At 34.5% G+C, this 26,863-nt stretch overlaps 1 protein-coding gene across 1 annotated transcript in view; it reads left to right on the top strand.

The window, feature by feature from the left end:
• The window catches only part of atp8a1 (ATPase phospholipid transporting 8A1), a 336,556-nt gene that overhangs the window by 114,536 nt on the left and 195,157 nt on the right, over nt 1-26,863 (top strand). The window contains exons 12-14 of the mRNA XM_056471711.1: nt 9,050-9,177; nt 12,443-12,520; nt 13,761-13,849. Coding sequence (XP_056327686.1) covers nt 9,050-9,177; nt 12,443-12,520; nt 13,761-13,849 — 295 coding nt within the window. The remainder of the gene's footprint in view (nt 1-9,049; nt 9,178-12,442; nt 12,521-13,760; nt 13,850-26,863) is intronic.

The raw sequence follows: 26,863 nt of genomic DNA on the forward strand, positions 1-26,863 counted from the left end.
TTTAATTTAACCCTTGTGCACTGTTCAAATTTACTCCCCTTTTGTTACGTTTGTGATGAAAATATCCACTAAATTAAACTGCTGTAAAAATGCATCAGATCTTTTTTTTCAGTTTTGTTGCATAAATCTGTTAATCAACCTCAGTCCTGATCAAAACTAAATTGTTCAGAAAATTACAAGATTTTAACTGTTTAATTACCAAATTCACAAATGATCTCACTGATTTGGTGAAAGAACACCCAAAATGACTTATCTTTAATATAAAAAGTAATTGTGAAATGGATTTTTCAACCTTTTATCACAGTCTTGGAGATGTGAACGATTAGTAACAACATTGGCTTTGATGCATTGTTAGATTTTCTTTTTTTTTCTCCCTAATTTACTGTTGGTGACCCCATTGACTTCCATTGTAACCACATTTGATGGTGCATTAATACAGTCTTTGTTTTTGTTTACTCCATGTAGTTCTGAGAGCTGAGATGCATATTTTGATTTTCTCAGACACTTTCACACACTCACAGACACAGATACACACACTTTAATTTGCCGTTATACTCCATATAAAATCCAGAAACTAAGCTTTTTTAGCACAGGCCTATCTAAAGGGTTAATGCTGCCAACTGATGATCACCAGTGAAGATTACAAATTTTACCTCTTCCCCACAGGGAAAACCACCAACAATCAAAAATGCATGATTATATGGTGTCATGGTGTTTTGTAATCAAAAAATGTGATTATAATGGAAGTTAATGGGGCAAAAACAGCCACCAACAGTAAAGTAGGAAGAAAAAAAAGAAAATTAATCAAAAACAATGCATCAAAGATAATGCTGTTTCACATGTCCAAGACTTAGATAAAAGGTAAAAAAAAATTCAGTCCACAATTACTTTTTATATTGAAAATGCGTCATTTTTGTTTGTGTTTTTTCACCAAATCAGTGACATAATTTATGAATTTGGCATTCAAAGAGTTAAAATCCTGTAATTTTCTAAACAATTTAGTAGTTTTGATCAGGACTGAGGTTGATGAACAGATTTAAGCAAAAAAAAATTGAAGAAAACAATTTTTACAGCGGTTTAATTTAGTGGATGTTTTCATTTCAAACATAACAAAAAGGGTGGTAAATTTGCCCAGAGTGTATTGTTGAGTTTTTAAAAAATTCTAAGCATTTTCTCAAAATATGTGTCAAAATAAGACTTGCCACCAAAATCATTCTGCTAGCTGAAACAGAGAAAGGCCAAATTAAGACTCAAAATCACCCCCGAGTGTATGAAAACATACCTAACAGCACATAAGGGTTAGTTAATTTATTGTTTGCCCACACCCCTCAATCAAGTTTGGTTCTTGGCCCTTCATAAGAAAAAGTTTGGGCACCCCTGCTCCAAACCATCCCCATCATTCTTCCTCTCCTCGGCCCAAATCAAAGGTTACCAAGGGTTAACTTTGCCCCACAGGCCCTAGTTAGGGAGATCCATGCTAATAAGCTTAATGTTTGGATTGTAAACGCACGATATTAAGAAATGCAATACCATTAATGTTTAATGAGCAGCGATGGGAACACATCTGCTGTTTGCCTCCAGGTAATTGGGAAAAGAGAAAAACAAACAATTGTGTGCACCAAATGAGAGGCTGAAATGGGTTACGTTTGCGGCAGGAGCCACTTGCGGATTGATTACCGCGTCACCAGCGTCATTACTCTTGATTTAAATAGGAGGGGCTGTTTTTGTGTCCGGATCGATCGCAGCTTGCTTTATGGTCTACACCGCTTCTCTTCTTGGCGTTACTCTACAAGTTCATCGAAAGTGTCGTCAAATGCTGAGATGCACCACATGATGTAATTATAAACATAGAGCTCAGAACGGAAATAATGAAGTCAAGCACCATGCGAGAGAACGGTGAGGCCATAAATCGGGTGTTTTCATCATGAAATTGATTATTCTTCTAAAGGAGGGAGACTCGGCCTTCTTGGTTTGTTCTTTGCCTTCCTGGTGGAGCTGTAAAAGAGAGAGGTGGCATTGATTTGTCGTTTGCATGCTACTTCTGTGTGTATATTACTTTATGATCCGTGAATGCTTCTGTTTTGTTGTAGATTTGATTAAGGTTTAGAATGCATCGAGCAACTACACTATTCAATTCAAGTTTATTTGAATAGCGGTTTTCGCAATAATTATTGTTTCATTACAAAACATTACAGCAGTACAATCTAAGTCGAAAAAGTGAAGGTTATTAGTTACCATAAGTTTATTAATTACTAATAACTAGGCCTACACGTAATCAGCATGCGCAGATTTTTAGCCCATCATTCATTCTGTTTATTTACTTGTGTAAATGTGTATAAATTTATATTTATTCAGTTTTTAAATTAATTTCAGTAATAATAATGACTAATATGAAAATATTCATATGATTTATTTACAATACAGCTTGTAAAGTTAATATTTTCAGTCTTTTAGGAGAGATATTATATGAGATACCAAATAACTGGATCTAATTGGATCTGCATTGTAAACATTAAATAAGTTATTACTTTTTTTTTCAAAAAGGTATTACTTTTTGTTTCACATATCAAGATTTTAGTTATGATACTCACAAAATAATTCCGCATAAATCTGCAGATTTTTAACAAAATTCTGCGCAGAAATACAAGTTAGATACGTCAGTTATTTTCAAATTAATAATAATAATAATAATAATAATAATAATAATAATAATAATTATACCACTACTACTACTACTACTAATAATAATAATTATACCACTACTACTACTACTAATAATAATAATAATTATAATAATAATAATTATTATTATTAATATTATTATTATTATTATTATTATTATTAATTATAAGTATTAATTATTAACTGTATTACTGTACTTTGTTTGTTCCAAATAAGCAAACATTACAGTTCAAAAATCTGGAAGCACCAGTGTTTGATTATCATTCATTTGAATGGTAGTTTATTTATCCACAGTTTGGATGTAATGCAGCCAGATGGTGTAGCTTTAACATCTGCGAGCTAACTGGGTCATCTATCCAGCAACTCTTGACCAAATGGGATTTATTTGGTTTTGTTCTACTGGGCATCATAATGTCATTCATCTCTAGCCTTAAAAACAATGCTGAAAGGTTTTCCTGATAGGGTTACAAATACACACCGTTCCACTCATCAATCTAAGCCTTGTACACTTAAAGCAGATGAGTAATTCTTCATCATGAATAATTGATTTGGCTTTAAACCCCTTTGATATTTCACTCTGGCTTGTGTCCTGAATGGCTGCACGTGCCTCTATGCAGATGGGCTTTCATTGCACTTGAGCCGCAGTCATTTGTTATGCATTCACGCCACCTGCAACAACAGTCAGCCATGTTGAACTCCTGACCATGAAAAACAGGTAGCAGGTTTAGCGCGGCACAAGTGCTGACGGGTGTCTTGAGAAGTGCTGACCCCGCATGCAGCGCGACTCCTTGCTGCACTGATGTCACTGGATCTGCAGTAGTTCAGAGAGATGCGCTGCTACTGCTGCTTCTGAGCATGTGCACTGCTGAAGGTTAGCCTTTACAGATGGACTTGTGTACTGTAACCTTTCTGAGAAATGATTCAGTGCTGACTTGGTGTGGTTTTTTACCTTTAACCCACATAGTGTGCATTCATATCTGTTTGGATTGGGAAAGATGCATAAAGTTTTAAGTAAATAAAAAGAAAATGTTTAGCTTTTTTAAACCATCTAAATACACTATTTGTTTATTTAAATAAAATTCAACTTCCTTTTTAAAAGAGAAGTAGCCATTTATAAAATGTGAAGGTTTAAGTAAAAGAAAATACAGCGTTCAGCTTTTTTAACCCTTGTGCGCTGTTCAAATGTACTCCCCTTTTGTTATGTTGAGGATAAAACATCCACTGAATTAAACTGCTGTAAAAATGCATCAGATAAATATTGTTTTCAGTTTGTTTTTGCATAAATCTGTTAATCAACCTCAGTCCTGATTAAAACTATTAAATGTTTTTAAAAATTACATGATTTTAACTGTTTAATTGCCAAGTTCACAAATGTTGTCACTGATTTGGTGAAAGAACACACAGAATTACATATTTTCAATATTAAAAGTAATTGTGGACTGCATTTTTCTTTACATTTTATCAAGGTCTTGGATATGTGAACGTTTAGTGACAACATTGGCTTTGATGCATTGTTAGATTTAAATTTTTTTCTCCCTAATTTACTGTTGGTGGCCCCATTGACTTCCATTGTAACCACATTTGATGGTGCATTAATACACAGTCTTTGTTTTTGTTTACTCCATGTAGTTCTGAGAGCTGAGATGCATATTTTGATTTTCTCAGACACATCAAGGTGTGCGTAAAGGTCACTCTCACACTCTTACAGACACACATATACACACTTTAATTTGCTGTTATACTCTATATAAAATCCAGGAACTAAGCCTTTTTGTGCATGGGCCTATCTAAAGGGTTAATGATGATCAACAGTAAAAATTACAAATTTTACCTTTTCCCAACAGGCAAAACCATCATCAATCAAAAATGCATGATTATATGGTGTCATGGTTTTGTAATAAAAAAATGTGGTTATAATGGAAGTTAATGGGGCAAAAACCGCCACCAACAGTAAATTAGGAAGAAAAATCTTTTTTAGGTTTAATCAAAAACAATGCATCAAAGACAATGCTGTTTCACATGTCCAAGACTTTGATAAAGGGTAAAAAAAAAAAAATTCAGACCACAATTACTTTTTTATATCGAAAATATGTAATTTTGCATGCGTTTTTTTTTACCAAATCAGTGATATCATTTATGAATTTGGCAATTAAAGAGTTAAAATTCTGTAATTTTCTAAACAATTTAGTAGTTTTGATCAGGACTGAGGTTGATGAACAGATTTATGCAAAAAAAAAAGAAATTTTTTTATAGCAGTTTAATTTAGTTGATGTTTTCATCCCGAACATAGTGAAAGGGAAGTCAATTTGCCCAGAGTGTATTGAGTTTTTAAAAGAGTCAAAGCATTTTCTCAAAATATGTGTCAAGATAAGACTTGCCACTAAAAATCATTCTGCTAGCTGCAGTTGTGACCAAATTCAGACTCAAAATCACCCCAAAGTGGATGAAAACATCTCCAACAGCACATAAGGGTTAAACCTAAACCTAAATACACAATGACATACACAATTTGTTAATAAAAAAACAGTTACGTTTTACTTTTTAAAAGAGAAGTGGTCATTTTAAAAATGTTAAACGTTTTATGTTCTGGTTTGTTTAGAGCATCTTTATACATCAAAAATATTTATTGTGAAATTATCTGTGAAGTTATTTAAAACTTAATTAATTATTATTATATTATTGCATAACTCAATCATCTCTGGCAACTGAATTTTGATAATAAACTTACAGTATGTTCGCCTTTTTTTTTTTGAACCATTGAAGTCTGAGAAATTTGTCCCTTTTTTCATCAGACAATTATTTTGATTCATGAAACTGAATCTCTAGTTTTCTTAAGTTTGCACTGTTTTTGAATCAGTGGTATGGTAAATACTGTAGTGTACGCTATGTAGAGAAAAATATGAGTTTTGCAGGAAAACAACTGAGGATTTTTCTTCATCTAATGCAAGTGAACATGGCTCAACTTAGGCTGTTTTTGACAGTCCAAAATTCATAGTTTGGGGAAATACTCCCCTTGGTCTAGTTGGTTTAGCTCACTGTGTCTTGTATGATGTGTACATGCTAACAAGGGTCATTTGTTTGCAAGCATTGCAAAGATGAATCAAAAAGTATAATCTTATTTGTCAGCAAGGTCATATTATATGGAAGTTTCTTGAATGTTGATTTTGGACCATCAGAAATGCTCTACGTTGAGTTCACTTGAACTAGATGGGAAAATTTCCTAGCATGCATTCCTCCAGAACTTTGATCTGTATAAAGGGAAAGCTACATCTTAGAGACGATTAAACAGTCAAGTTCTTTCTCTCCATACTGTGAGTTTGTGATGCAGACAAATACTGTATAACCCGCAATTATTATTTACTTCTCTAAATGTGACCTCTCTCTGTGTGGCTCCATATAATGGAAGGTACTTTAGACCGAGTCATCCTCCTTTACATTGAAACATCCAAACTGACTGTCTTCCTTCCCACCACTAGCTAAATCCTCTTCCTCTCTCTGTGAGCCGGTTCCAATAGCAGTTGTATGTTTGCCCAGCCTCTTTAGTTCAATGACTCTGTATGGGAACGCACTCCCTTTGTTAACCGCTCAGAAAGAGCATTATTTGCATTCTGCGGACCCCAGGTAAAGCTTTTTATTCATGCTTAAAGTCAATATGAAATCAAAATTGAACCCATTTGCTTTCTTTAAATGCATCATAACTCTTGATTTTTGTCAATGGTTATGGGTAAACCTTTAGCTTAAAAATTTTGCCATTTTGCCACTTAACTAAATTTGCCATTTAGTTAGATCTGTAAATGTCATGTGCTCAAATTTATATGATCAAAAAACAGTAATATTGTGAAATTTAGCATTTTTAAATAATGGTTTTCTATTTGAATTCATTTTGACATATATTTTATTCCTGTAAAGCAAAACAGAATTTTTTTTATCATTTCTCCAGTGTCTTCTGTAGTACACTATCATTCAGAAAAAAATTTTATATGCTGATTTTTGTGATCAGTACACAGTAAATATCATCTTATCGATGCTGAACGATGCATGTACTTCACTTTAAATGGGTGCTCAGCCAAACAGCAAAAAGTGAAAAATATATATTCAAAGAGGCAGCAAAACCAAAGCTCCAAAAATGGAAATTTATTCTATTAAAGGCTGATACAAAGCGTGTAGCGAAAATCCAAAAGGCTTCATGTTGTAACAGCAATTTATTAAGATCTCCCCCATGACGTGGACACTTAACAACTTCAATCCCTATATATAGAGAGTGGAGACAGAATGTCTCAGAACTAAAAAAAAATGCAGCGCATCCAGACTTCTAGAATCATGATGTTGAATGGCACATCGATGTTCATTCATTCATTCATTTTTTTTTTCGGCTTAGTCTCTTTATTAATCCGGGGTCGCCACAGCAGAATGAACCGCCAACTTATCAAGCCCGTTTTTGCGCAGTGTATGCCCTTCCAGCCACAACCCATCTCTGGGGAAACATCCACACACACACTCATTCACACTCATACACTATGGACAGTTTAGCCTACCCAATTCACCTGTACCGCATGTCCCACGTGAACGCAGGGAGAACATGCAAACTCCACACAGAAATGCCAAATGACCCAGCTGATGCTCGAACCAGCGACCTTCTTGCTGTGAGGCGACAGCGCTACCTACTGCGCCACTGCGTCGCCACACCGATGTTCAGAAATACAAATTTATTCTTACTGGCATAACATAAGCCATACGCACCACAACATATAGATCACGTTAGCTGTCTTGCACAAAATAGTGCCTCAAACTTTTTTGCTGTATGGGGATGTGTAAAAGTTGACGTTTTGTATGTGGAAATTGTCAACAATGTGACTCCACCTTTTAAAATAATTTTTAAAAAGAGCAACATACTGTGATGAACACTGTCTGATGAAGAGCCGGTGTGCTAGAAACGTTACACGCTTTGTATCAGCCTTTTTCATTCAATAAGCTTTGATGTTGCCGCCTTTTTGAATATCTAAAATTCTAAACTTAAAAATTAATAAAGGCATGTAGATCACTTTAAATGGGTGCTCAGCCAAACAGCAAAAAGTGCAAAAATAAATGTTCAAAAAGGCGGCAACAAGCTCCAAAAATGCTAATTTATTTAAAATAAAGGCTGATACAAAGCGTGTTATGAAAATCCAAAAGGCTTCACATTGTAACAGCAATTTCTTAAGATCTCCCCCACGCTTGGACACTTAACAACTTCAATCCCTATATATTGTAGTGGAGACAGAATGTCTCATAACTAAAAAAAAAAAATGCAGCGCATCCAGACTTCTAGGATCATGATGTCGAATAGCGCATCGATGTTTAGAAATGCAAATTTTTAAAGGCCTACTCTTCTAACCGACATAACATAAGCCATACGCACCACAACAGATAGATTACGTTAGCTGTCTTGCACAAAATAGTGCCTAAAAAACTTTTTTTGCTGTATGGGGATGTGTAAAAGTTGACGTTTTGTATGTGGAAACTGTCAACAATGTGATTCCACCTTTAAAATAATTTTTAAAAAGAGCAACATACTGTGATGAACACTGTCTGATGAAGAGCCGGTGTGCTCGAAACATTACACGCTTTGTATCAGCCTTTTTCATTCAATAAGCTTTGATGTTGCAGCCTTTTTTGATATATAAAATTTTAACACTAAAAATTTAAATTGTTCTGACAACCCAAACATTTTAAGACCCAAAATAGTTGTATTTCTTTCAGGTTAAATCGTTACTAGTAGTTCATGCACTAACAGAATAAATTCTCCTCCTAAAATTGGCAATATTCACTTTTGTAGGCATTTCACAAAGTAAAATGGGTTGCAAGTATTGTTTCATGTTGACTTTAACCCTAAGTGTGCGCTGTCTTGTGTCTGTGGTCTTGCTTTTATCGATTACACATTCTTTTTTTTTTCTCTGTGCTGCTCTCTTTGTTGAGTTTGATGTTTGGTTAAGACTGGAGATCATGATCACCCACCCCCCGGTGCATTGTGGGATAATGTGTGCTTTGAATCTTGTTCGTACTGCCAAGGCTGCTGCTATGACTTCCCAAACTTAGTTTAGCTACAAACTAATTGACTTTCTGAATCTAAATGTATAGGTTAGAAGAGATTGGATGGAAGAGTTGTAGAATAATGTTTGCACAATGCTCGCACAACGCTAGTGGAGCATTGTGGAAACGTTGCAGATTCGACCAAATGAGCTTGTGGCATCTTTTTATTTATTTATTTTTTGTTTGTTTTGTCCTACCATCAACCCTCCCAAATCCAGCCCATCCCATCATGCCTTGCAAAGCTCAAACTGTGTGTCAGCTTACTCTCCTCTTCCTCCCCTCACTCTTCTTTTTCCAGATGGCGGAGCGGCTAATTTTGGCCTCAATTTCCTCACCTTCATCATCCTCTTCAATAACCTGATCCCCATCAGTCTTCTGGTGACTTTGGAGGTCATCAAGTTTGTCCAGGCTTTCTTCATCAATTGGGTGAGTGTGTGTGTGATGAATTGGCTGTCTATTAAATTCAGACTGCCTAAACCTCCAGGGCCAATCCTAGAGAATTTCACAAGCCCAAACCTAAGTGGAGTTCTGTCAAAATAACCCATTTGAGGATGCCGGAATAATATTTGAGGCAACACGCTGACACTGCTTTTAAACCTGGGAGACGCCAAACTGACATTGAAGAACTAGCAGTGACAAAAAATGACTGCATCTATTCCTGATTCCTGTCTGGATCAAAAAGCTGCTTGTGAACACAATAATATATTATAAATAGATAACTGACTGAAACGAGAATGTACAATTGAGGGCAAAATTATTAGCTCCAAAATGATTGGACATTGAAGGAAATTTTCACAGTATTTCCGATAATATTTTTCCTTCTGGAGAAAGTCTTATTTGTTTTAGTTCGGCTATTATAAAAGCAGTTTTTAACTTGCATTTAAAACAATAAAAAGCTTTACGGTCAATATTATTAGCCCCCTTTTTTTCAGATTGGCTACAGAACAAACCATTGTTATGTAATAACTTGCCTAATTACCCTAACTTGCCTATTTGACTTGGTTTAAGCCTTTCAATATCACTTTAAGCTTTTAAAAATCACTTTTAGTATCTGGAAAAATATCTAGTAAAATATTCTGTACAAATAAGTTATGTTATACAAATATTAGGCCTGTCACGATAGTCGATATATTGACTTCATTCATTCATTTTTTTTTTCTGCTTAGTCCCTTTATTAATCTGGGGTCGCCACAGCAGAATGAACCACCAACTTATCCAGCATATGTTTTATGCAGCGGATGCCCTTCCAGCTGCAACCCATTACTGGGAAACCGATACACACTCATTCGCACACATACATAAACTGGACAATTTAGCCAATCCAATTTACCTGTACCGCATGTCTTTGGACTGTGGGGGGAAACCGGAGCACCCGGAGGAAACCCACACAAACGCAGGGAGAACATGCAAACTCCACACAGAAATGCCAACTGACCCAACCGAGGCTCGAACCAGCGACCTTCTTGCTGTGAGGCGACAGCGCTACCTACTGCGCCACTGCGTTGCCAGATATATTGACTTATTGCGTGATATATGAAAATGAGGGCGGGTAATTTTGGAGGCTTGATATATTGTCTGTTTTATATAAAGAAATTTAAGATGAAGATGATGATGATTAGGCCAGATAATATTACAAGCTAAGTTTTACAAGCTATTACAAGCTAAGTAAGTAAACGTGCTGCATTCTGCTTTCTGTGAAAGGCGGGGCTTATGCAGCATCTCCACGCACGCTGCAAATGCAAGCAGAGTGCGAGAGAGAGCGGATAGTGGAGGTGAAGAAGGCAAGAACCCACTGATTCGTGTTTAGGAACTACAGTCAGTTAGGATAAACAAGTCGCGGTGGTTTCAAAGTCACAGTTTTCGGCTCCGGTGTGGGAATGTTTTTTCTTTAAGCTGAATGAAAAAGGAGAGATCGTATGTGGACAAGCCAATTTGTCAAATTTGTTTCAGAACAGTGGCAATAAAAAAAGGCAACATAACTAACATTATATTACACCCATATTTTTCAACATGGGAACAAAAACCGCAGTTGGTACTGAAGAGGGGTCTTCAGACAGTTAACTGTAATGCATGTATTTACCTGCCAGTGCAAATATAAACATGACAGCGCGAAATGGCACACACTCATAGACAGGTACCGTTATTTAGCTAAAGAGATGCAGCTGTTAAACAAGCTCGAAAAACCAGCATTAAAAAAGAAAATGCTGCAAACCTTTAACAAACAGTCCTGCCTTGGTGTCTGCCTGATTATTAAAACCATGCCGCCTGAGATTCTTTAAAAGTCTACTTTTGACGTACATCTACTATTTATTATGACGTATTTGTTTTAAGATATTTTTTTCATGTTTTAATTTCAAACGTCTAAATATTCTATAAGTAAAATGTTTTTGAAACAGTGTACCTGAATTATTAAACTATTATTTTATTTGAAATGTATTTATTTATTTTATTTGTGATAGAAGTTATAAAGTGGCAATAGTATCGTTTATCACAATTAATTTGGGTGAAATATATTGCCCAGCAAAAAATAGATATCGTGACAGCCCTAACTGTCATCATGGAAATCAGTTATTAGAAATAAGTTATTGATTAAATCTTCTTCTCCGAAAAAATATAAAATAATTAAAATATAACAGGAGGCTAACAATTCTGACTACAACTGTATGTTCTGCTACTACATAAGAGGATGCATCTTTCTATACCCACAGGTGACAGTAGTTTGTATTAAGTAAGGGAAAGCAGAACTTGTGCTGCACACATACAAACTTTAAATAAAATGTTTTTAAGCACCATTTTCACAGTACTTCTAGTTGACCACAGAAGGATTGCTTCGTACAAATATGTCTGATAATCTATATAGTTTGCAAATATCAAATGACAAAGTAATAGCCAGCTTGTATCCCCTTTTGACTTGTCGTTTGGTTAGTTTCATCACTTCCATCATCCCTTTCCATCAAATCGCTTTCTTTCATTGATGGCTTGTGCCAATTCTACAATCTAAATCGGGCATACTCCCTTTGACGTGAGCCTTATGAGAGGTGACGTTGAACACACCAAACAAACGGAGAAGGGTATAAATGGATGTCAGAGCCAGCTCCAAGTGGGTGGGGTTCGAGCTCCAAGTGGGCTTTACAAACCTCCTGAGGTTTTCATTTATGTAACGTCTTGAACATGTCAAACCCATTGTGTTTTATGAATATCTACAGCTACCACAACCCTAAACCCAACCTCACAGTAACCTGTTGTGTTTTATTAATGTCTACTACACCTACACCAACCTATTTGCAGTGTAAGTCCCCTCCACTTTTAGGTCACCCAACCTACATGCGTCGTAGTGCCTCCAACTTGGAAGTCTCCAGACTGCAGTGATGCCTACTTGAACAAACTAACCTGACAGATGGTCACAAATTAGCCTGTTCATTAAGTTTATTTAGTTGATCTTGTGTCTTTAATTTGTGTTGTTGGTTTTATTTTTGCAGCATTACATTGAAAGATCAGATAAAGACAATACCTGCCCAAAGACCCTCCCTTAACCAGAGAAGTGGTTAAAAGTAGTCAAAAAAGGACAAATAAGCCACATTTATACACCACGTGTAATAAATAATTCCATCTGTGATTGGATCAATGAAAATGGTGTTATACTGCTATGGTCAATGGGAAGAAATGTTGTTTGTGATGCGCTGTGTTTTAGGATACTGACATGCTGTATGAAGCCACCAACACACCTGCTATGGCCCGGACATCAAACCTTAATGAAGAGTTAGGACAGGTAAAAAAAGCTACCGTTTCCATTTGTAAATACACTTATTATGCAACAATAATTACATAATTACAGAAGATATTCTAAAGATTTTTGGAAACCATTAGCCATTGACTTGCATTAAAGCATATAGTGTAGAAGTCAATGGTTACCCGTTTCCAACCTTTTAAAAAAATAACTTCTCTTGTGTTAAACAGGGATATATACAAGGATATGTGTTACAAATCTATCTTTTAAATTCATATTTTCTAATAGGATGCTATACAATGCTATATTTATGTAAATACAGTAGGTTAGTCAGTACTGAAGCCAAATCTGGAGCTAATCTTACAAAATAGCATAGAGGAAAGCATCGAAAGCATGCAAAAGTGAGTGCACCCAAAATGATATGTTAGGAAAACAATATTAAATAATAATTACAATAAAAAGAGGAAAAATCAAGAGAACATTTATAAATTTTAGGTTAAACTTTGTAGTTTGTGAATTATTATTATTATTATTTTTTTTTACAAATATTTAGCTTGAATTTTCCCTTTCTATTTCTAAAGGTGTTTAGTGACTAAAATATTATTTTAAGAAATATATCTTTTAATATTTTTAATATCTTTTAATAAATTTGTTTTGTTCAAGTCACCAAAATATATTACTTATTTTCACTAAATAAAAATGTCTTGTTTTTTTTTATAATGAAGTGTACTCTATTATTATTATTATTATTATTATTATTATTATTATCATTATTATTATTATCATTATTATTATTATTATTATTATCATCATCATTATTATTATTATTATTATCATTATTATTATTATTATTATTATTATTATTATTATTATTATTATTATTATTATCATTATTATTATTATCATTATTATTATTATTATTATTATTATCATCATCATTATTATTATTATTATTATTATCATTATTATTATTATTATTATTATTATTATTATTATTATTATTATTATTATTATTATTATTATCATTATTATTATTATTATTATTATGCTTAGACAATAATATAAGGCTTAATATCAGATGGTAGTTTATTGACCTGCATGTTTATCGAATGGCCGGAATTTGAATAAAGAATACATCCTTTACGGTATGTGAGTTCATGTAATATTCTAGTTCATTCCTAATGTAGAATATTCGATTTCACTCAAATTAAAATATTCACTCTTAATTTAATGTAACTACTCATTTTACAGCAGTCTAATCCTCTGTTTTTCCTGAAATCAGGTGAAGTACATCTTCTCCGACAAGACGGGCACCCTGACCTGCAACGTCATGCAGTTTAAGAAGTGCACGATTGCAGGCGTGGCCTATGGGTAAGGCTTTGTTTCACAATCTGTAGTGTGTTCATCTGGCTCCAGCTGTCTTGTCCTCAGTTCCCTTGTTAGCAGCTGCCTCGATGCTTCCCTGCACAGCCAGAGCGCTTCTATAAATATCAGACATGGGGACTTGCACATTTACTTTCTTTTTTTTTTTTTTTAAACATGCATAAATAGGAACACAGTGTTTCAGTTTGCATATTCTTCTAACTCTGGACCTTTTATGGGGCACGCATAGACAGTTGAAGTCAAAATTATTAGCACTCCTGTGAATTATTTTTATTTTTTTTTCAAATACTTCCCAAATAATGTTTTTATTCTGGAGAAAGTCTTATTTATTTTATTTCGGTTAGAATAAGCAGTTTTAATAAAAAAATGTTAACAAATTTAAGGTCAATATTATCCTTAAACAATTTTTTTCCCTGATTGTCTGCCAAACAAACTATTAAGTTTAGAAATGTGTTGAGAAAAATCCTCGTTCCGTTAAACAGAATTTGGGGAAAAATATACAGGGGGGCCTAATAATTCTCACTTCAACTTTATTTATTTATTTATTTATTTATTTATTCATTCAGGGTGTCTGTGGGATCTTAAAAAGGATTAAAAGTGGATAAGTCAGTTATTATAAAGTTAAGGCCCTCAAAAAGTGTTCAAGTCTTAATCGTGTTTTTAAGAGGTCTTAAATTTTGTTTAAGCGTTGTCCAAATGTTTGACTTCGAAAAAGCATAAACATGTTTATTTTCCTCGTAATATTACCAATGGCGTGCCCGATCCATGCGATTGGTTCGAGTCAGGGCCTGTCCGACCAAGCTCCTCCTTCCGGGTGATGTCACTTAATTTGCGACAAACGTGGGAAGGTGATGTGACGCTCTCCACATGTAGCGAAACCATAGAGCAGGGGTGGGCAAACTCGGTCCTGGAGGGCCGGTGTCCTGCACAGTTTAGCTCCAACTCTAATCAAACACACCTGCTTATACATTTCTAGTGATCTTGGAGACACTGATTAGCATGTTCAGGTGTTTTTGATTAGAGTTGGAGCTAAACTATGCAGGACACCGGCCCTCCAGGACCGAGTTTGCCCACCCCTTCCATAGAGCGTAACAGACGGCAAAATGGGAAAATGTAAGTTTGCGTACTCGTGGTTGGAGAAAGACGAGTTTAAACAGTGGCTGAAGCCTGTCGCTGAAAAACACCTGCGCAATTTATTCATTCAAGCTTTGTTTCTTCCGAGCTTATCTCAGTTCTGTTGCATGGTTGTGGTCCATTGATTTATTTCACTACAACTGTTTATTAGCAACTGTTTATTAAGTTAAAGGTTTGATACTGATTGGAACTTGAAGTGGCGATGAGGTCTTAAATATTCTAAGAAGGTCTTTAAAAAGTCTTAAAAAGGTATTGAAATTACCTTTAGGATTCCTGCATATACCATTTTTATTTATTTATTTATTTATTTATTTATTTATTTATTTATGTTTGTATGTGTGTATTGTAGTTGTCTTATTTCTTTAGTTTTAATTTTCAAAGTGAATCCTCATTACACTTAATAAGTTTACAATGATAATTAAGCTTGTTAACAAGTTTTAAATGATTTATGAAGGAATTATAATGCTTTGTTTTGTTATTTCATCTTCATTTACAAGTAGCAGGGTATTTACAGCTACTGTATGTTTCTGTTTGTTTGCATCTCATCCCTTTGTGCCCCTTGGCGGCATTGTCGCAAACTGCCGTTACACCTAAAAACATTTTCTTAATCCCTTAAGCCGTCTTTCCACTGCACACGACAAGCGACAGACCGGAAGTCATTCATTTCCAATAGAGAGTAGTCCGGGAACTGCGTGGAGTTCTGATCACCTCCTTATGCAGAAAATTCAGATCCGATTTGAGCTGCGGATTTGTTAAAATATTTGAACTAGACCGTATGCGACCGGTCGACCGGATGTGATGTATTCCAGTGTTGTCCAAGCAGATTGGTGTGCCCAAGATGAAAAATAGTAGTTGTTTCTTTATTTTTTGAACCAGAAAAAGTTTATATTGAAAGAACATTTCTATTCATAAATGAGTATTAAACAAATGTATATATTTTTGTTGTCTCCACATTCCCTCCAAAATGTTTAGCGCTCTGAGTTTCTAGTATTTATTAATTCATTCATTCAACCATGGTGAGCGCATAGAGAAAATTGACTTTTGCTTTTGCACTTCTTTATGTCGGACACCACTGAGAGAATCAGCTTCTCTCCCATGGTGCATGACAAAACTGAAAATTCTGTGCCACTGCCATGAGGAAGCATATTCTGACAGTCGTGTCTGAATGTTGTGTGCAGTGAAATGGCGGCTTTAGTCCCTCGGCAGCACCGCACATGTTGGTAATGGTCATTTTGAACTGTCACCTACTGTAAGCCTAAAGTTTTGTGTAAGGTAAAATTTCCATTTGCCTTTTTTTAGAATGAATATTCATCATCATGAGACAATAAGATTGCATAGCTCTCTTCAATATCCATGCTTTCATTTTCCACTAGATAGATTTTATGAGCATAGCAACATTTCTGGTGCGCTGTTTACAAAAGATGAGGTGTATTGCATGAGGTCGTGTTGAGGCCACAGGCTCTTGGTGTTTACATGCACCGATTCTAGATCTCATCGCAGACAAGTTATTCATCACAGAATACGACCTCTGATTCACATCTGTGCTTAATGGAGACTCTTTATGTTCTGCATTTGGAAAAGGAGCAGCAGACTAGATCTGAACGAGCTGTACTTCAGCATTAGGAGCTGCATTAATCTTATTAGCTCAATTAAAACTCTACTGAGATGAAGAGATTCAAGAGGCATTTCCTCTGTGACTCTTAAAGGAAGACATTCGCATTTTCAGTGTTAGTTCATGCAAAAATTGAAAGAATAGCATTGAAGGCCACTTGATTTTAAAGAAATAGTTCACCCAAAAATGAAAATGCAGAAATATACTTGCTTTTCACCTTTTTAGAACCTATTTGAGGTTGAACACAGAAGAAGATATTTTGAAGAATGCTGGTTGCTATAGTATTTCCTATTGACTTCCATATTATATATATATATATATATATATATATATATATATATATATATATATATATATATATATATATATATATATATATATATATATATATATATATATATATATATATATATATTCCTACTATGGAACATGATATGCCAAAATTAAGTGAGTTTTTTCCTAGAACAAGCAAAATAATCTTATGTCAAAATAAAAAACAAGATTATTTTGCTAGCCCCATTGGCAGATTGTATTGATTGTTTTAAGGAAAAACTTGCTTGTTTTTGAAATTTCATTTCTTAAAATAAGACTATTCTTTATGCTCGTCTAGAAAATGCTTCTTGATTTAAGAATTTTTAAATATTTAGACTAGAAACAGGACAAATCTAAGGAAGAAAAACATTTTTTTGCATTGAAGTCAATGTGTGCCAGCTACCAGCATACGTCAAAATATCTTATTTTGTGTTCAACAGAAGACTAAAGTCATAAAGGTTTAATTCCACAAAGTAGAATTTTTGGTTTTGGTTTTGTTAGAGTTCACCAAGTTTGTGTTAAATACAAGACAAGTTTGTCCTAAAGGAACTGAGAATATATGTGCAAAGAAAAAATATATATAATAATTCAGTATGCAGGTGAAGTCAGGAAAGTAGGGCAGAGTCATTACTTAAACATTATAATAATGTTTTTGAATGATTATTGTCATGTACTGATCTTATAATGTTTTAATTTAATTGATTTTTTTTTTTTTTTCGAGCATGACTGTTGCCTACTGTTTATGGTCCTAAATAAGTTTTTTTTTAATGTTTTTGATAATCTCCAAGGCTGCATTTATTTGATCAAAAATACTGTAATGTTGTGAAATATTGTCACAGTTAAAGATAATGGTTTTCTACATGAATGTAATTTAAATTCTAAAACATTTTAACATGCAGATACCTGTTCTGCAGTAATGCATTTAACGATTGCTTTTACAGTCTAAATGCCCATGTGGTCAGATGCATTTGAACAGCTATTAAAAAGCCCATCCTGCCACTACCTAATGCTCTTAAACAGCATGCAATGTGTTGTCGAACCACATTCCCCAGTTGGGATTTAAAGTTTTACGTTTGGTTTAAAGGTGGAAAAAAACCCTAAGTTTTAGTTTTATTAGACCAGAAATGAAAGCTTTTTGCTTTCTGGATCGTTTTCCTCATTTTGCATTCATTCAGTTGAAGTAAAAATTATTAGAATTGTTTAGTTTTTTTTCTTTTTTAAATATTTCCCAAATAATGTTTAACAGAGCAAGGAATTTTCACAGTGTTTCCTGTAATATATTTTCTTCTGTGCAAATTTGTATTTTGCTAGTATAAAAGCAGTTTTAAATTTTTTAAAATCATTTTAAGTTCAATATTATTAGCCCCCTTAAAACAATATTTGTTTTACAAATGTCTACAGTTCAAACCACTGTTATACAATGATTTGCCTAGCCTAATTTACCAAATTAACCAAGTTAAGTATTTAAATGTCACTTTAAGCTGAAAACTAGTATCTTAATAATATCTAGTCAAATATTATTTTACTGTCATCATGGCAAAGATAAAATAAATCAGTTATTAGTTATTAAAACGATGATGTTTAGAAATGTTGAAAAAATATCTTCTCTCCATTAAACAGAAAAATGCAGGGGCTCATAATTCTGACTTCAACTTTTCATAAGGTTATCACAATATTAGATATACTGTACTGTATACAACTGCCAATACACTTTTCCCATAGGAGGCTCCCTCTGCTTATAGACTGATGAAGTCAGGACAATACCTGTTTAATCCCTCATAAGACACTTTGACACTCGTGAAGCTGGCTGTATTACAGAAGCGAGCCCTTGTCCTCCACCTCATGAATATGGATGCCATCTTTTATCAGCTTCAAATACACTTGCTTGTGTTTGATGATGCATCTTTCCCTCAGTCTGGGTGTCAGAGCGAGTACAGCCGCCGCTTCAACTCATTGATGTTTTTGAAGCGTGACATCTGTGTTTTTTCGCAGCGAGTGGGGAAACTTGCTGCAAGCCCAAAGGAAGAGTTTGACGTGAAATATAGGCTGGATTTTTTTGACTTGATGTGTTTGTCAGACTGGAAAAACCAACATGCTGCTAGTCTACATGTAGGAGTTTTTGCACTTGCTGCTGAGGCCAGCTGACAGTTGTCCACTAAACTTGGTCTTTATGGCTACGTTCACACTGAAAGGCTTAGTGCTCAGATCTGATTTTTTTTGCATAGCTCTTCACATTGCTGTTAGAAATGTGGCCAATATTAGATTTGCAGTGTGAACAGATCATGATCCTAAACTGACCCACATGTGCAAAAGTACAGTTACAGACAGCACAGAAAATATAATTATACACACAATGCGTATACTGTATGAAGTAAGCACATTGTCATATTATGCTTAATATGATTATTGCCCTTTACGCAGACAACCGTGGTGTATATCCTGAACTGTAAAGTGTTCTTCTGCTCCTACTAATGAGTATTTCGCCATTTGAAACCTAAATTGTAATTGAAACACGGATCATTTGTGATTTATGACAACTGTGGTGCACGTCTTTTTGACCACTGGTGTAGTAAACTCATCAAGGGTTAATGATTAAAGCCACAGATTGAAGTGTGAAGGCAGAGTTGGTTTATCTCATGTTTGCAGAGTTATTTCATTTTACTTCGTTATAAAAAACAGGCACGTGCAGAAGGGCGTGTGCTGCCCTTTTTTTCACTCTGAGAGAAAGTTCCCCCTTAAAATGAAAGTGTGCACGGATCTCCTATCCGCAACACTCCCCAACACTCTACAGCTTCGCGATCAACCTGTGACCCAATCGTTAACCAGATTTGTTAACAAGCACCAGTTTTGCCCTCCAATTTTTTTTTTAATGAACAACCAATTTTCTGTGGTAAAGTGTTTGCGCTGTGTGCCATTCTATATGCTGCCGAGGAGTAGATGATGTTTGCAGCACAGCATGATGCCGCATGTCGCTCAAAGTTTATGTAAAAGTCAGATAAAGTCCGTCGGCGCCAATAGCCTAGTGGTTAGTGCATTGACACATAGCAACCAGGTGCTTGCGGCAACTCGAGTTCAATTCCCGGCTCGAGGTTCTTTGCCGATCCTTCTCCCATCCCTGCTCTCCACACTTTCCTGTCTGTAAATCTCCACTGTCCTGTCAATAAAGGGGAAAACCCCTAAAAAAATTCTAAAAAAAAAAAATCAGATGAAGTCCGACATAACCCTTCATACTGCGGTGGCATTGCAAAACATCAGATCTGTGTCTGATTTAATACTACATATGAAAGTGGCTCAAATCTGAATTAATAATATTAGATTCCATGCGGTTCGGGCTGTTCACACTGTCAAGACAAAAACATCAGATTCGGGCCACATTTGCCTGCAGTGTGAATGTAGCCTATGGTTCTTTTTTTGGTGTTATATTCAAGATTTTTTTTCACAATTTTCTTCCATGTTTTTATTTTCAAATGCATGAATGCAACTACAATGAAGCTCCTGTCACATTTATATTTTTTATTTGTCATTTTACAGGGTTCCCACTGTTCTTGAAAGTACTTGAATTTCAGACATATGAATTCAAGGCCTGAAAAGTACTTAAAAACAAACACAGCTCCTTGAAAGTGCTTGATTTTAAACTTTATAGTGTTCTTTCAACAATTGTACTGTGGTGCTTTCAAAAACTGAAGAAATTCATCATTTATAAATCTTACTTTTAAATCTTCTGCATGAACAATGATAATGCGTTTTATCAGTACTTCAGAAACCTCATTTGAATATTACCCGTATTGAATTCAACTACTTGTATTAAAGTTGCCTAAACATGACTTAAAACAGTCAACATTTTGGAAAATGACACATTCAGAACATCATTATTATGACATTTTAATGTAAATATTAGTGTTGTGACGATACGGGAATTCAATACCAATCAGTACTGAAATTTCAAAAACATCCATTTCCCTGCTAACATTTAAGAGCGTTCTTAAACAGCGCTGATTTGCCATTGTGTTCACATGCTCAACAGAAATGACTGTGATTGGCCGTGAAGGTCATGAGTTCACCGAACTCACCGCTGTTTACTGACTGTAACTGCAGATGCGGGTACACTGGAGCCCTTTAAAGCTGCGAAGATCAGCTGGTCTGTATATAAGCTGACATACTAGTGATCCGCTGATGAATCGACTGATCTTCACTGCTTCAAAATGCTCCAGTATCTGTGGTTACACTCAGTAAACAATGGTGAGTTCGGTGAACTGATGACCGTCACGGCCAATCACAGTCATTTCTGGTGAGCATTTGAACACAATGGCAAATCAGCGCTGTTTAAGAACACGCTCAAATGTAAGCAGAAAATGGATGTTTTTAAAATTTCAGTACCGATTAGTACAGAATTCCAGCATCATGGAGCAAACACTAGTAAATGTTAAGTACAGGAAGGACTTTCATGGTGTTTCATACATGCTGAGGGTCTGAATTACAGAGCTCGATTTAAAATTATTAGTGATTGAAAAGTCCTTGAGTTTGGTGTCCATGACAGAGTGAGAACCCTGCATTTTAGTGCTTAAATTTATTTTAGTTAACCATTTTTAGTTTTAAATTTTCTGTCAGTTTTTCTTAAATATCTGAAATATTTATTTATTTTTGTTTCCATTAAGAAAAGTAAACCCTTATACAGTCGTCTTAAGTTTTGACATTTGTTACCATATGCCTTGTGTAACGCAGAGGCTTGACATTCCCACATGAGGGTGTGATGCGTTTTGTTGATGTGCTCCCTCGACCCGTCCACTTGTGTTACGCTGCACAACTAATTAAGTAGAGCCGTAATTTAATGAGGAAGTCCCTTTGGGTGAAGATGTTAATTAATTTGATGAGACTTCATGGAGACATGACGGCCAAAGTGCTCTTTAGCCCTCAGCACTGGAGGAATTATCCTATCTGATAACTTTTTTTTTTCTTTCTTTTTTATTTAGGAACTGCTATGGTTTGTAAAACTGGACAGTTATTTTTGGATAGAAATTTGCATCGTCTTTGCCAAATACACTTAACATTTCACGTGTCAATACGCTTGACATGTCAAGACGATGTTGTTTACTGCACTGCAGGGGCAAATCTACTTTGCTTCACACTTTCAAATTCATCTTTATTTCTGTAGCGCTTTTATAATGTAGATTTTGTCAAAGCAGCCTAACATAGAAGTTCAAGTAAATTGAAATTGTGTCAGTCCAGTTTTCAAAAGATGAAGACTCCAATCAATGTGACAACTGACACCAGTGTTGCTGTTTGGTTAACAATGTTTACAGTTGCTGTGAAAAGCTCAAATTCTGATATGCAAATAATTGATTGGTCTTTGGTAGATCATTCACAATTGGACTAAGTCATCTGACCAATCAGATTAGAGTAGGTTATTGAAAGGTGGGGTTTAGACAAACCAGATCCATTAATCTACTGAAAATACTGAACATTTTTTGATATTGAACGAAAATAAATTCACTGTATATTAAAAATATACAGTGCACCATGTTTTTTTTAGGTGAAGGGTGAGGGTATTTTTTTAAATTACACCAAAAGTCATTTTTATCTAGGCATGTGTTTGTTTGTTTTTATTTTGCATTTCTCTGTTTCAAGTATGTTTTACTTGCTCTTTGTGAGTTCTAAGAAATAACCCATGAACCCAAAGTGTCTGCTTTACTTAAAACTTTTAAATACATAATTGGCTTAAATTTCTACAAGCTTGAATTGGGTACTGCTGTACTGTAGATATTACTTTTCATTTTCATTCTTGACTGATCTAAATTATTTAATGTCGAAATTGATCAAATAATGGGTGGCGCAGTGGTTAGCACTGTTGCCTCATAGCAAGAATGCCGCTGGTTCAAGTCCCAGCTGGCCCAGTTGGCATTTCTGAGTGGAGTTTGCATGTTCTCCTTGTGTTGGCATGGGTTTCCGGTTTCCCCCAAATACATGCACTATAAATGAATTGGGTGAACTGAATTGGTAGTGTATGAGTGTATGAATGAGAGGGTGTATGGGTGTTTCCCAGTAATAGGTTGCCGCTGGAAGGGCATCCGCTTCGTAAAACATATGCTGGAATAGTTGGCAGTTCATTCCGCTGTGGCGACCCCTGATAAATAAGGGATTAAGCCGAAGGAAAATGAGTGAATGAATGAATGAATGAATGAATGATCAAATATTGCTTAAATAATTATTTAATGTAGAATCCATCATTTTAAAGTGTCTGCTTTACTTAAAAAAGCTTTAAATACATAAATGGCTTTCATTTCTACAAGCTTGAATTGAGTTCTGCTATAGATATTACTTTTTTTATTTTTAATCTTGTCTGATACAAATTATTTAATGTGGAAATTACTGCACCCCCTTGTTGTTTACTACTTCATCACTTAATCTTTTTTATCATTGTGTAGTGTAGGAGATTTCCAAAGTTACATTTTAAAATCCATATAATAGTATAGCAGGGGTAATTTAAGACGCCTTAACATTATTATTATTATTATTATTATTATTATTATTATTGTTATTATTATTGTTGTTATTGTTATTATTATTATTATTATTATTATTATTATTATTATTATTATTATTATTATTATTATTATTATTATTGTTGTTATTGTTATTATTATTGTTATTGTTATTATTATTGTTATTATTATTATTATTGTTGTTGTTGTTGTTGTTGTTGTTGTTGTTGTTGTTGTTGTTGTTATTGTTGTTGTTGTTGTTGTTGTTATTATTATTGTTATTATTATGTAGATCTAGATAACGCAGGAGTCGCCTCTTTTGGTTCTTTGTGAATTGTTGTGTGTAAATGTCCAGCTGTACTCTCTTCACCCCCAGATGTCTCTGGGGTTTGACACAGCCTCATCTGTTCATATGCTACAATAACTAATGAACGTGGAATCTGATAAACATTACCTATTTAGGTCAGGTAGGAAGTGGGGGGTTGATTCCACATTGTCAGGGTTTCTGTCAATTGTTTGCAAGTGTACATCCTATTTTGAATAGAAATTAAGCAACGGCTGTTACTGTGGCTGTAGTTTTTTTAAAATACAAATTTGTATTCAAAGGGTCCATATTGAAATAAAATGGGAAGTCTACTTAAATTGAATGTCTACCATCATTTACTTGTTCCAAACCTGTTTGAGTTTGTTTTTTCTGTTCATCACAAAGGAAGATTTACTGAAGGATGAGGGAAAAAGTACCATTGTGTTTTATAGTATTTTTGTTCTTACTATGAATGTCAATGGCAAATTTTTCCAACATTTTTCTCTCGTTTTTTGTTCAACATAATAAAGAAATTCACAAGTTTAGAACGGGTAAGTAAGTGATTGATAAAGCTACATACTATGGTATAATAAGAATATGGCACTTGCTTTATACAATACCTCAGTTTCATTAAAAGACTTAAAAATTTGGGGAAAAAAACATTGTTGTAATCTCAATAGGAAATGTTTTGGCCAATCAAACACAGCCTGAGATATGCACATTAATGATGCTGTGTGCAGCATAACAGTCTGTGTTTTGTTCCCTTTCGTCTGTTTTTCACTAGGATGGTCTCTTGATATTTAGCTTTGCCTAGGCATATCCAAATTTTCATTATATGGCAATTTGAATATGATTTTCAAAATAAAAAATGAAGCATGCGTGATTAAGTACAGTGACGTTTTTACTATCCAGTGGGTGCTCATCTTGACGTATTATTAACATTACATTTTTTTGTGTTTGGTTTTTAAAAATCACATTTCACGTTAAAAAGACAAAGTATGAGCTTAAGAATTCTACTTTAAGGCCTTGTATAAACTATTGGTAATACTTTCAGATGACGTACACTGTAAAAAAAATAAATTGTTTATTAACAGTTTCAGTATTTTGTGATTCATGAGTGTTTTCTGTTTATTTATGGTTGTAAATTGCATTATGGGACTTTGTTCTCTGCTCTGACTCTACAGTTCAATAAAGGGACTTTATTTGACATTTTAGTAGTTTGAAATAATATGATGGATAAGAAATAATATATAGGGAAATAAGTCTGTAAAATAAGAGAAAATGTGCTGGCAGTTTATTACAAGGTTTTTGCAGCGTAATATACAACACCAAACCAGACAATATATCACTTTAAACTGTTAAAAATAGTAATAAAAGTCACTTTTTCCAACTTTTCAAGGTTAAAAGTTGTTGGAAGAAAGATCAAGCTCCCATAATGCATTTCAAAGCATAAATAAACATAGAAAAATAAAAAGTTATAACACAAACCACAAAATACATAATACTGCTAATTCACAGAATTTTTTTACAGGGTAGTTACACGTTCTATGCACTTACTGTAGTAATTACAATGAATTACGCATAGTTACTGTACATGTAACCAGGGTGCAAATTATACAATGATGATTGGGGGGGGTCAACTTTTTGGTAATGTTTGTTTGTGTAATACACGCTTCAGTTAATCAAATTCAGGTATTTATTTAAATGATATCTCATTTATTAATATTAATCAGTGTTTTGAGGGATATCAGTGTATTCTGTCCTACAGTATCCTCTGATTAGCTATTTCAGACATTACCGTAGGTCAAACTACACAAGCTGTGCTTCTAATTTGACTTTAAGGCTATTTGTAGATACTAACAGCTATTTTATGAGAAAAAGTGTCTTGTGAACACTTGCGATGTCCACCAGTGCTCTAGATCTGCCGCTTTCAGACAGTTGAACTGATTAGCGCAATTATGCATTCACATTGGTATGAATCATGGGTGGTCAAACGTATATTAATAGTATTTATTATTATTATTATTATTATTATTATTATTATTGTTGTTATTATTATTATTAATATTATTTAAAATACAGATAAAAAAACAACAACATTGTTTTTGACATCCTTCAGGGTGGATCAAATGTTGATTAGGTGGGGGAGGGTCAATCTCCCCCAAACCCCCCCAGTAATTCACACCCTGTATGTAACTAACCAAATAGTAACTAATGTGATTAATCAATATTGCTTGAATATTTTAAGGGAAAGGTTTAAAAGGGTGTCTTCTAGTGGAATTTTATAATATTTATCATTAATTTATTAAACTAAAAGATTGAGTATGAGTTTTTGTCAGTGTTGTTGTTGTTGTTTGTTTTTGTACAATGAATGTTCATTAGGAAACTGATATTATTGCATATACAGTATGCTATATATTGTATATTAAGTATCGGTTTTGCCATCAATATAGCCTATGCTGCTGATATGGCATTAAAACATGAATCAATATTTAATTAAATGAATAGCTGCATAACTACATCACCTTAAAATAAAGTGTAACTAAACTACTGTATCAACCGAAAGACAGAGGCTTGTTATAGACTAAGCTTTCATCATGTTTAGAGGCTGTAGAGTTTATTTCGATCTTATTTTTTCCTCTACTTCATCTATTTATGGTGTTTAGCTGACAAGAGTTCTCTTTAGGGTCTAGTTTTGACTTCAACTCTAATTCGAACGTGCATTATTTACAGCCATGCTCTTTTCTAGCTAGACTGCAGCACCTTTTTAGCAAGTACTCTGTGAAGTGAGCTGAGCTAGTGTAGTTCTCTCAGGTCCTCTTCTCTCTCTGTTTTACTTGTTCCCCAAAGGCTTTTTTCTCAGTAGCAACCCAAAGGCTCTGACACGGCTAGCATTTGTGGTTTTTAAAGCATGTTTGTTTTAAAAGATCAAGTAGCAGCCGTCTGCAGATCTGGCTTTTGTTTGTATGTGGTGGAGTTGAATACCTGCAGGACTCGTGTTGGCCTATATTAGCGTAAAATGCAGCGTTCCCTCCTGCTGAAACGCACTTCTTCTGTTTCAGCGTAATAAACAGTTCTCTTCCCCCTGAGGCTGATGGTATGGAGTCAGATACTGGATGTGCATGGCCACTCAACATGCCTTTTGCTTTTATAGTTTCTCT

Source organism: Danio aesculapii, chromosome 14 (genome assembly GCF_903798145.1).
Source record: "Danio aesculapii chromosome 14, fDanAes4.1, whole genome shotgun sequence".
In the NCBI taxonomy this organism is placed as follows: Eukaryota; Metazoa; Chordata; class Actinopteri; order Cypriniformes; family Danionidae; genus Danio; species Danio aesculapii.